At 38.1% G+C, this 12,759-nt stretch overlaps 1 protein-coding gene across 1 annotated transcript; it reads right to left on the minus strand.

Moving 5' to 3' along the window:
- Positions 1–3,229: 3,229 nt before the first annotated feature.
- Positions 3,230–3,697, minus strand: LOC125498713 (uncharacterized mitochondrial protein AtMg00810-like). The gene is made up of 2 exons (XM_048646972.1): positions 3,422–3,697; positions 3,230–3,364 (listed from the first exon to the last, which is right to left on the minus strand). The coding sequence occupies exons 1-2, from the start codon at positions 3,695–3,697 to the stop codon at positions 3,230–3,232; spliced, it is 411 nt and encodes a 136-aa protein (XP_048502929.1).
- Positions 3,698–12,759: the final 9,062 nt, after the last annotated feature.

A 12,759-nucleotide genomic window follows, 5' to 3' on the forward strand; every position in this document is an offset into this window, starting at 1 on the left:
TAGTTGCAAGGCAAGGAAACAAGTGTTACTTGCAAAACTTGCTGCTACAGCATATATGATTTGGAAGAATAGGAATGAATCCTTTTGGCTTTCAAAAGTCCATAGTATTACATGTATAGCTATAGAGATTAAATACATAGTTAAAAATAGAATAAACATGTGTAATAGGAGCAGATGGAGTAGAAGAGACTGTGAATGGAGTAGCAATTTGTAAGCTACTTTTTTGGCCTCCTGTGGCCTGTTGGTTTCAGCTCATCACTTGGAGTCTAGGTTGTATGTTGTTGAGAGTGAGCTATACATTTCCTTACTTACCAAAAAAAAAAAAATTATTTTCATACCCATAGTGTTTATGTTTCCTCTCACCTAACAAACTCTTGTAAAGGGTTTTTTTTCTCATTTTGTGGACCGATCTCCACTCTCATACTCATGGAGTGTTCTTTTTTTTTTTCAATCTCATATCTAATAAACTTTGATAATTAAGGTACCTAGAATCCCCGTAGCCTCTTAATACCATATCAAGATTCAATCAGTTGTGTTATCTTTCCATTAAACAATGAAATAGTGTATACATACATCCTAGATTCCTTTCCCACATGTCCTTAGGAAAGATAAATAATATTTAATTACCATATCTAATTCATAATTCTAATTGTAATAACTCTATCGAACATTCTTAAACGGAAGGTGGAAAGAACTTTATGAAACGCGGGAGTACCAATTTGGACATTTTCTTGGTGTAATCACCAACTTGGACATATGACGCTTTGTTATATGCATATGTCTCATTTCGTGAGAATTACTTTCTTAGGCTTCCAAGATAATGGGGAAGATGAAAAAAGCATTTGTTGAGGGGAAACATGATAAATGCACTTTAGAAAATATCCAAGGATCTAAGAAGAAAGTTATGTGTTTAATGTTATAAAAAAAGAATGAATATATTAGGCATTACATATGGTCATAATGTTCTCCTATATATGAAATATTGAATAAATATTTCAACTCTTATCAAAGAATAATAATGTCACATCTGAATGTTTTTTTATTTATTTTTAGAGCGTATTTGATAGTAGTTTTTTAAAGCTGCTTGAGTTTGAACAAAGTTGAAGCTCTTTTAATGGGGAAAAACGTTATTTGGTGAAGCACTGCATGAAGTAGCTTAGAAGTATTGTTGTGGATTTTAGAAGAGTTGAAAAAATTAGCTTTTGTAGGAATATTTGAAGATAAAATATAATTCATTTTTGTTATATTTTAAGCCAAGAACTTTTTTTACCAAACATTAATTCAATTCAAAGCAATTTTGACAACCGCTAACATCAGCTAAAGATTAATATAACAATTAGGAGATACTGTGATAACTAACAAATTCCACAACAACTGCTCACTCTTACCGGAAAAAGTCATTAGCTTTGACATTGCATGGATTTAATTAGCTTTGACTTGATTCTAAGTAGGTCCATATATATAAGCAAAATCATGTGGCAAGAAGTCTGTATACTGAAGCCAATTGTCTAATAAACTAACCCTAAGGCCATGCAATATAAGCATGTCATTTATTTTTATTTTTCCTTGTAGAAATTTCCCATCCTCCGTGGTTTCTGGCTACATTACCTGATTAGGCAGTAGGCAATTTTTCAACCAGAGCCTGCTAAGCTACTAAATGCATATTTCACTAAGTCTGAAACTGCAGCTTTGAAAACATGATGATGTTCTTGAAATTGATATTTCGTTAGCAAATGCTCCACTAATACAATCTGCGTTCAAGTACACGCATATCTTGACTAACAAACACCACTATTTCCTACTGTTTCCATATTGGCTGCTATAATATTTTTTTTGTTCAAACACAACTATATCAAAAAAATTTCAACGCTTACACATCCAAAGTCCTCAATAGAGGTGAAGTTGGAAATTACTGTTCCAACTTTTTAGTATTTTTTTGAATTTTATTACAAACCAAATCTCCCACAAAGTCTAACAAATAGTGCAGCAATATATAGGATCACACTATACTATAAAATGAATTATACAACTTAAACGAAGTAGCTGAACTAGCTAACATCTTAAGGAAAGGTTTTAAGTAGCACAATGTCTGCTGTAACCCAAAGATCCTCAACAAGCTCAAAGGCTGTTCTTTCCGTCTTGATGATTATAGTTATGGGAACGATGATTGCAAGGGTCGTGGAGTGTGGTCGAGGGATCAATCAGAGATGGTTTGAGGACTACAGTGCGCTCGAAGGTAGGCTTCCTAAAGGACTAGTACCACCTTCAGGGCCTTCACCTTGTCATGATATGAAGTTTAATGCGGACAAGTATGCAGCTCATATCAACGACTATGTTATGTGTCCCTGAGTTCCTGAAGCACTCGATCAATCAGGAAAACTTTTTTATTACTCAACTTTTTCGTCTATTACAAATAGGACTAAAATTGAATGTTCTATGATTTGTTCTGTACTTTTCTTGTACAATTTTTTTTTTTTTTTCATTTCTCAATAGGAAATTCACAATTCAGGTCACGAATCACGATTTCTTGTGAAGATATTTTGTAAGTTAACATCATAGAGGTCTAACTGATTAAAGATATAAGATTACTTACCTTTGATTTGAATTAGTGGCTAAATAAGCAACTATATTGCACCTCTTTCTCCTCAATAGCACGTCTATAGTTCAGTTCAATTCATTATTAATGAACTTGGGAGCACCAAAGAAAAAATATAAAGTTGAGCAAAGTTTTTTTTTTTTTTTACCCCGAGTCCAGATTTAACTATACACTTTTTTTATATATATATTTGCCTGCCAATACAATATGATCTTTACATGTTTTTCATCTATATAGTCGCGCACCCAATGTTTTGAGTATCATAGAGCTCAAAGGGTAAACTCTAACAAACTAATATGACATGTGAAATCTAAGTATCCAACTTAAGAACTGAAAGAATGATTTTACCTATTTCATTAATTAGAATAGTCAACATATACACCTCTAAGCTATAATTAAGGAAACAAATAACTATATTCCTAATTACAAGCTATCGCCTAGTATAACACATATTGACTAATATACTGCAAAGAATATTCATTGATAATATTCTTTATCATTCTAACACACTCCCTCAATGGAAGCGCGAGGGCGACGAACGCTGAGATTGTCACAGAAATCTTCAAAAAGAAACAAAGGACGCCCCTTGGTGAAAATATCGACAATCTGATGACGGGAAGACACATGTAAGACTCAGAGCTGACCACGAGCAACCTTTTCGCGAACAAAATGAATGTCAAGCTCAATATGTTTAGTGCGCTGATGGTTGACGGGATTATCAGAGTGATATATGGCACTCACATTGTCACAATAGACCAATGTTGCTTTCTGAATCGGACAATGGAGTTCAAGAAGAAAAATCCGCAATGAACAGGACTAAGAGACCACATTGGCCACCCCACGATACTCGACTTTGGCACTAGAACGAGACAATGTAGGTTGGAGTTTAGCAGACCAAGAAACCAAGTTATCACCAAGAAACACACAATATCCTGAGGTAGATCGATGAGTGTTTGGACAATAACCCCAGTCAACATCTGTGTAAGAAATGAGAGTGGACATCGAGGACGGATACAAGTGCAAACCATGATCAAGTGTCCCCTTAATATAGCGCACAATGCGCTTAAGAGAAGACATATGCTCCTCACACGGATCATGCATGAATAAACAGACCTGCTGCACCGCATAAGCAATATCGGGCCGAGTGAAGGTAAGATACTGAGGGCCCCTGTAAGACTACGATAGTGAGACGGATCCTCATCAGGAGTTCTCACATAAGCACTCATCTTTTGGCTTAGTGTCCACAGGTGTAGGGGACAGTTTACAAGATGCCATACCAGCACGATCAATAATCTCCAAAGCATACTTTCTTTGAGACAGAAATAAAACCACCTGCATGACGAGCCACATCAATACCCAAAAAATAACTCAATGACCCAAGGTCCTTCATAGCGAACTCAGAGCTAAGACTAGCCATGATGGACTAACGTAATGCATCAGATGAAGTAGTTAAGATGATGTCAACAACATAGAGCAAGAGATAATCTATATCGGACCCACGCCGATATATAAACTAAGAGTGATCAGACATACTATGAGTAAAGCCTCATGGCCACAAAATCGGCAAATAGCATATACCACGTCTGGGGAGCCTGTTTGAAACCATATAATGACTTCTTCAAGAGACAAACATGGGTAGGGCGATTAGGATCCCGAAAACCCACCGGCTGATGCATATAAACAGTCTCCTTGAGTTCCCTGTGCAAGAACGCATTCTTCACATCAAGTTGATGAATGCTCCAAGATTTGAATAAAGCCAGGCTAAGAACCGTCCGAATAGTAGCCGGTTTGACAAACGGGCTAAAAGTGTCACCACAATCAATGCCAACCTGTTGAGTCTGTCCATCACCTACCAGACGAGCCTTATGACGCTCAAAAGTGTCGTCAGAATGTTCTTTATGAGTAAAAATCTACATGGAACGAATAACATTCACATTAGACGGACGAGGCACCAACTCCCACTTATTATTTTTAATATGAGCATGGATTTTAAATAATTCAGCCCAAGTGGAATATTGGACATTTTACATAGCCTAAGTGATCGAAATGTGGTTTCGAATATTCGAAACGACAAGAACGAGATGAAAAGATGATTTTCCGTCAGGCATGGTGACTTTATCGGATGGGTTGGCCGGAAAAAGAAGGAGGTCGGAGATGGAGTAGGTCGTGCGTGCGGAAGAGAAGAGGGGTACAGAATAAACAAGAGGCATAGGATTTCAGGAAATCTGATACCATGAAAGAATGATTTTCCCTAATCATTTCATTAATCAGAATAGTCAACATATACACCTCTAAGCTATAACTAAGGAAACAAATAACTATATTCCTAATTACAAGCTATCGCCTAGTATAACACATATTGACTAATATACAGTAAAGAATATTCATTGATAATAATATTCTTTATCATTCTAACAAGAACTTTGGTCAGACTCTATCTGAAGTTATTATGTTCGTTGCAGTTTTTGTTTAAATTGGAGTTTACCGAATAGTGCAGAATAGAATATTTCCAGAGTTGAGTACTATATGATCCTACAAGCCTACTCGAGCTACATTCCTATTCTCTCTTAGTTTTTTTTCTCTTCTTGGTGTTATAACTTGTATCTTTGGATCCTAGATAAAGTTGTCAAATATCATACTCCATCCGTTCCATAATATAGTGATTGTTTCTGTTTTTACGGTCTCCAAGATCAACCTTTGACCTTAAATATCTTCAATTCCTTATTAATAAAAGAATATAAAAATTTAATATTATGAAAGTATATATTAAGGGGAAACTAATAAGATCCCACATCAGTATGTTTTCTTGTATATAGTAATGAGAATATTTGGTCAAAGATTTTAAATTTTTTCCAAACTAAAATGAAATAGGCACTATATTATTGGACGGATGAAGTAATTATTAATTTATTATGTATAAAAGAAATTGTTGACGTACACTCTTAAAGATAATAAATGGGCACTTAAAGGAATATATTCTAGAATATTCGCTGCAACTACTAAATACTAGAATTTTTTGTACGCGATGCGTGCTTGAATTTTTTTCGAAACAGAAACTCGATTTTCTTCGGCATAAGAGTCAAAATTTGAACATTAAAAATATGAAGTATAATTGTTTTTTAGTTTGAAAATTTGATTGGTTCAGTTTCTGTCACTTAAGTCTTCACCATTATTTTGGTATTTTTTTTTTTACTTTTCAAAGTTAAATTCTATGAACAAAATAAAAATTTTATTGAATTTATTTATGATTTCTAATACTATAATTTTTTAGTTGATTTTTGAATCAAGTAATTCAGTACTAACTTCTAAATTCTAAACACTATAAAAAAGTAAATAATTTTTTTTCTTGTCGAACTTCTAAATTCTGATTTCACTACAAATACACCTCTATTTTTATCATGACCCACCATTAATTGGATGTTCTTGAGAATAGTGATTTGTAAGTAAATTTTTGTAAATGTTTTTGTATGTATTGACGTTCTAGGTTATTAGTTTTAGTGTGTATGCATGTTAATTTTGAGTTTTAACAAAGTTTCCCAATTATTTGAGTGATTTGCGTGATTTTTATAACGTGATTTTCTCAATTGTATGAATGATTTGTAAAGTTTCTTCTTTTATGTGATTTTTGAGTGAGTGTTGTAAATTAATTTTCGGTAGTTTTCTTTGAGTGCCGATTTTGATTTTGACATTCCTTTTGTAATTTAGAAAGGGAAGGGAGGCAAAATAGGCATTTCAAAAGAGGACAACATTGCTTCCCCTTCCCTTATATAATAGAGATAAATATGAATTTGTTTATGGAGATAATAAGTTAATTATTTTAGTAATTATATTTTTTAGAAAATAAATGTAATTAGTAAGACAATAAAGATTGGGCCTACAACTAAAATTCATTAAACCTATAGTGTCACACATTATTGTGCCACTTGAAGAAAGCGAAACAAGCCCAATAATAAGGGCTCCTTGTTGACTAGTGAGAGGGGAGTGAAAGGAGGGGAGTTGGTTCTCCTAATTAACTTAAATCTCATCTGTAACATATTGATATGAATATGATATTAGATTTTAGTTGATGCAGTTAACCAGTAACTTTGAAATAGAAAAGCGAGAGAAGAACTCATCCCCTACTTGTAGGCTTGATTTTATTTCTTCTATGCGGTATGAGCGCATATTTTACTATTCCGTTGTTAAAATTTTATTGAAGTACGTTTTTTTAAAATGCCAACAAGTATTTAGAGAAAGACTAATAAATATAATTGGATAATTGGGAAACTGAGGGACATATTTGGGACTTATCAAAAGTAGATTTCCCCGTCATGAGTCTATAGTTGGTCAGGAACCAAAAATTGAGTTCGGGGGTGACGATACGAACACGGTCAGGAACCACGTTCACCCATTGTTGGCCTCTACTAAATATCGAGTCATATCAAAGTTTACGCAGAAGAATAACCACATAACATTTTCATACACCCTGAAAATAGATCAGTCTAGGTTGGTTATGGAAACATATAAAAGACTATTTTTTTAGTGATATTACAAGTTTCATAGCAGGTTGTCCAAATATTAGAATAGTTCCTTAATTCTTGACTAACAATAACAACATTTGAGGTGATGAAAGCGTAACAATATGTATATATGAAAAATAGACATAAAAGAAGAGAAAAAGGTTAGAATATAAGAAAGGAATGTTCATTTATCAAAGATCTACATCATGAAAAAATAGTTTGTAATTTCAATAAATAAAATAAAATAGATTATTCAAGGACTTTCAAGAATATACCTATGTGGCTTAGGTATGTGAGAGTCACGACCTTCGAGAGTAGCAATCGTGAAGCTTGAAGATTAATATGAACGTGTGAATGTGGTTGAATGTATGTGTTTCTTTCTGTTTGGAAAGTATGTGCACTAGTAGCAATTGATTTACCTCGCATGCTAGACCCCATTTGCGTCGGACATGTATCGATCAGTTTCATGTCCAAATTGCCGCCAATAAGAGCATAGTTTGCTCATGTCTGTTCCAGGAATGCACATATGTTGAGGCTTGGATTATACCTTGGTTCCGAAGACGATCATACACCATACACAATGGTTCATCTATCTTAGCATATACCCTTGGATTTGTGTTGGGAATTTCAAGATCTTCCCGAGGTCATTTTTCTTGCAACTTAAGAGCATCGATGTCAAAACCATGTTGTTCCATGTGGCTGAGGGAGGTGTACTTAATGGCAACCATGTGACAATAATAGAAATCATGCCGCAATAATATAAGCATGAATTCTCGAACAGTAATAGCGAAACGAAGCTATATGCGAATATGGGTGCGTCTCAAACAAAAGTGCGAGAAAGTTTCTAAGGCACTCTGATGCAAAGTGACCAGCTATAGCTTCTTGACATTAGTTTGTTTATGCTCGAGAGCCTAATTAACAAAGGCTTGGCTAGCATTTCCCCAACTAGCTCTACACATAATCCAAAGAGTAGTACTAGTCCAAAGCTGGTCCTTCTAAACTCTTGTTAAATAACATGGGGTAATCTTCCTCTGGTATGCCCCATGGGTGCAAGGCATTCACAAATCCAACTAAGTGACAAAAGGATCACCGTTCCCGTCAAATTTTCAGAACAGTGGCCATTCGCGATAGTGATCTTCATGTTGATATCCTAGAAAGAGAATCAATGATTCAGTGTAAACTTCTTGGATAGGACCTACTGTTATGGCTGAGTTTTTCGCAGGATGACACTGACGTGACGACATGGTGACGTTTGACATGATGACATAACAACTATGGCGTGAGGACGTGACAGAGAACATAAGGTTGGAGCTAGCAACTATGCAGTAACGGTTTTGCTAAATAAGGAAGGAGCATAATGAGGCATAAAATCAGCCGTTGAGGAGCGTGGATCGAGACGTTGGAGCATAAATGAGAAAGATCTCCCATGATCAAAGGAACGAAATTAATGTAATAATTGTAGAATTTATTAGATATTCGTTGGAAAAAGCCAAAGGAAAAAAGGGGCATACAAAAGAGAAGTAAGGATCATTAGTCAAGGATTACGCAACATTTCTAGAATTAAGCAAAGGAGAAATACATTCTGTAACGATTGTCACTTGTTAAGAAAGACAGTCAACCATTGTAGATTGGTGGATCTCCATCCACCCGCGGTTTTTACCTATTTTCATTGGGGTTTTCCGCGTCACCATCTTTGTGTGTTCATCCCCTTTGATCCCCATTGCATTCGTTCATAGCATTATCTTATACATAATCTCGTTGAATCGTCCCAAACTTTAATTTCGTCGTAAGAGATAAATTTTAGCATAAACAATTTGGCGCCCACCGTGGGGCATAACCAGACCATCTATTGTTTAAAATCCATTAAATGGGAGAAACACCTAACCTCGAGGAAATGCAGAGACAATATGAACAAATTAGAGCAGAAATGCTCGAAATGAAGCAAGCCAATGAGCGGCTAGCTACCGACTTCACGACATCGCAGAAAAGAATCCAGAAATTGCAAGAGGAGTTAGCATCATCCAGAGCTTCGAAGGTCCGACGTCGCGCTAATTTGAACGACATCCCTTACATGAGGGACCTCTCTGAGTCAAACGAAGAAGAGCCTGAAAATGACGAAGATCCTTGGGTGAAGAGCCATTGAATAATGAAGAGAACGATCAAGGCGAAGGAGAAGCAAATCTTATGGCAAAGCGCATGGTCTAGATTGAAAAGCAGAATAGGCGCTTAATGAAGCTCATGACCCAGCGAGCAAGACGTGGATGAAGTGATGCTCAATCTGTCCATCCCCGATCGTGTCATTCGAATCGGAGCGACGTTGTCACAAGAAATACGAGGTCAGTTAATCAATTTCCTAAAAACTAATCAAGATTGCTTTGCTTGGTCCCATGAGGATATGACAGGGATCAGTCCCGATGTCATAACACATAAACTCAACGTGGACCCCGAGCACAAGCCTGTAAAGCAAAAAAGACGCAAATTCGCACCTGAAAGGAATCAAATCATCAATGACGAGGTTCTAAAGCTGATCGACACTAGGAAAATTCGCGAGGTAAAATATCCAGATTGGCTAGCAAACGTCGTGGTCGTGAGCAAGAAGAACGAAAAGTGGAGAGTCTGCATCGACTTCACAGACTTGAATAAAGCGTGTCCCAAGGATCTTTTCCCTCTTCCTCATATAGACGCAATGGTCAACGCGACGGCAGGCCACGAATTCTTGACATTCATGGACGCATACTCTGGGTACAACCAAATATTTATGCATCCGGACGATCAAGAAAAGACCGCGTTTGTCACTGACAAAGGTATATATTGTTATAAGCTTATGCCTTTTCGTTTAAAGAATGCAGGTGCCACCTATCAACAGTTGGTCAACCAAATGTTCAAAGACCAACTAGGCGACACCATGGAAGTATATATAGACGATATGCTCGTCAAATCCAAGCAAGCAGGCGATCACATCCAACACTTGTCGGAGGCTTTCGACGTCCTGTGAAGGTATGGCATGAAATTAAATCCCACTAAGTGTACATTTGGAGTGTCTGCAGGAAAGTTCCTAGGCTATGTTGTTACGCAACGAGGGATTGAAGCTAGCCCGGACCAAATAAAAGCTCTTATCAACATCCAATCTCCAAGGAATGTCAAAGAGGTGCAGAAGTTGACCGGTCACGTAGTCGCGCTGAACCGTTTTATCTCTAGATCGTCCGAAAAATGTCATCTATTCTATGACATCCTGAGGAAGAATAAGGGCTTTGACTGGTCGCAGCAACACGAAGACGCGCTGCAAGAACTCAAAAGATACCTGGCGTCACCACCATTGCTGTCTAAGCCAAGTGACGGAGAGACGCTGCAGCTTTATGTTGCGGTGAGTAACGTGTCCGTCAGTGTCGTCCGGACACGAGAAGCAGAAAGTCAGCAGCTCCCAATCTATTACGTCAGTAAGTCTCTGCTAGACGCAGAGACCAGGTATTCGTCATTGGAAAAACTCATTTTAGCCATAGTTGTAGCTGTTAAAAAACTTAGGCACTACTTTGAGGCGCATACCGTTATTGTTATGACTAACTATCTTATCAAGTCTGTCTTGCGACACCCCAAATTAACAGGACGCATGAGTAAGAGGGCGATAACACTCAGTGCGTACGACATCCGGTTCCGTCCGAGAACAACTATCAAGTCACAAGCTTTGGCAGATTTTGTGGCAGACTTTACCCCAGAATTAGAAAAGCTTGCAGACGACGAAGTCGCAAAAATTAACCAAGTAAATGATGAACCTTGGATATTGTTTGTTGATGGGTCTTCCAATTTTCGTGGTGCAGGTCTTGGTATTGTGCTAAAGCCGCCACAAGGGGGCAAGGTAATACGAGCCATTTGCTGTGAATTTAGAGCGACGAACAATGAAGCTGAGAACAAAGCGCTCATAGCAGGAATCACGTTAGCAGAAGACATGGGAGCAAAAGCGTTAAAAGTCTTCAGCGACTCATTGCTGATAGTTAGCCAAATTAAAAGCAAATTCGCGGCAAAAGACTCTAAGATGGCCATGTACTTAGAAATAGCTCAGCGTAAGAGTAAAGTGTTTGACCCGTTTGACATTTTGCAGATACCAAGGGACCAGGCAGGCGGATGCGTTGGCTAATCTCGGATCCTCTTTAAGGGACATTCGTTTACTTCCGTCCCTATAGTTCATCTGGCAAACCCCGCAGTCGCTAAGAACGTTGAGGACATCATCGCAGCAACGACCGAACAGCCTCAAGGCACCCAAAAGATCGTTGGTAGTATCGGTAACCTCGTGGCTACAAGCGACCCTGACGTTGAGGAGGTAAGTGTCAGTTGGACAAAACCGCTTTATGATTATCTTGCGAACGACGTGCTTCCAGCAGACAAGGCAGAGGCGCACAAAATTCGGTTCAAAGCGTCCCAGTACGTACTCATCCAAGGAGTACTATTCAAGAAATCTGCTGCAGGGCCCTATCTGCGTTGCTTGGAAAAAGATCAGTGGGAACAAGTCTTAGAGGACATGCATGAAGGGACATGTGGAAATCACTCAGGAGGGCGTAGCTTATCCAATAGAGCATTGCGCATGGGATACTATTGGCCCTCAATGAAGAAAGACGCGATAAAGTATGTGGCTAAATGCAACAACTTTCAACGACACGCAGGTATGACGCATAAACCTTGCGAAATTTTGCACCCTACTTTAATACCTTGGCCTTTCATGATACGGGGCATGGACATAGTTGGCAAGTTACCTTCAGCCCCAGGCAAGAAGGTCTTTATGTTGGCACTAACCGATTACTTTTCTAAGTGGATAGAAGCAGAAGTAATTTCTTTTATATATACAAACATTATCTGCAGGTTTGGTGTCCCGTCCGAAATAATATGCGACAATGGGTCGCAGTTTATTACCAACGAGACAAGACGTTTCTGTGACGAATGAAACATAACATTGTTAACGTTAACGCCAAGATACCCGTAAGCCAATAGACAGGCAGAGTCTAGTAATAAGACGATCATTGACAGCATGAAGAAACGACTCACAGCCAAGAAGGGTAAATGGGCGGAGGCGTTGCCTTCCATCTTTTGGGCTAATCGCACGACACCGTGCACTGTGACAGGACAAACACCGTTCTCACTAGTATATGGGTGTGAAGCTGTCTTGCCTTCTGAAGTAAACGTCCTAACTGTGAGATGTGGTATAGCGACGGAGCGACAGAACTGTGATGAGCTCGTGAACGACTTGGACACCATTGAAGAGTTGCGCGACACAGCATTGGTACGCATGGCGGCTCAGCAGCAAATAGTCGCAAGGAGTTTCAACAAAAACGTCCAAGCTAGGTCCTTCGTAGAAGGTGATTGGGTCTTAAGAAAAGTATTTCAGAACACACAAGAGGCTAACGCTGATAAGCTGGGACCTAAATGGGAAGGACCATACCAAATTAGTAAGGTAGTAGGCAATGGAGCCTACCAATTGGTCCGACGTGACGGAAGCTCCGTGCCACGTAGTTGGAACGCTACGCACCTTAAACGATACTTCTTCTAAGTTAAGTGATGTATTTTGTTTTCCCATCATTATGTAAGAAGTATATGATATTGCTATTGTATCTGCGTCGCTAATTTCTAGCGACCTTAGTGTTCTCTCACTGTGTGTTGTTGACTTTGAGGGAAGTT

Source organism: Beta vulgaris, chromosome 6, assembly GCF_026745355.1.
Source record: "Beta vulgaris subsp. vulgaris cultivar EL10 chromosome 6, EL10.2, whole genome shotgun sequence".
Lineage (NCBI taxonomy): Eukaryota > Viridiplantae > Streptophyta > Magnoliopsida > Caryophyllales > Amaranthaceae > Beta > Beta vulgaris.

Bases quoted from the DNA above. Each gene is read 5' to 3' on its own strand.
- LOC125498713 (XM_048646972.1), bottom strand. From the start codon at position 3,697: ATGCATGATCCGTGTGAGGAGCATATGTCTTCTCTTAAGCGCATTGTG. The intron at 3,365-3,421 runs GTCTCTTAGTCC...TGTCCGATTCAG, and splicing joins ATCGTGGGGTGGCCAATGTG to AAAGCAACATTGGTCTATTG.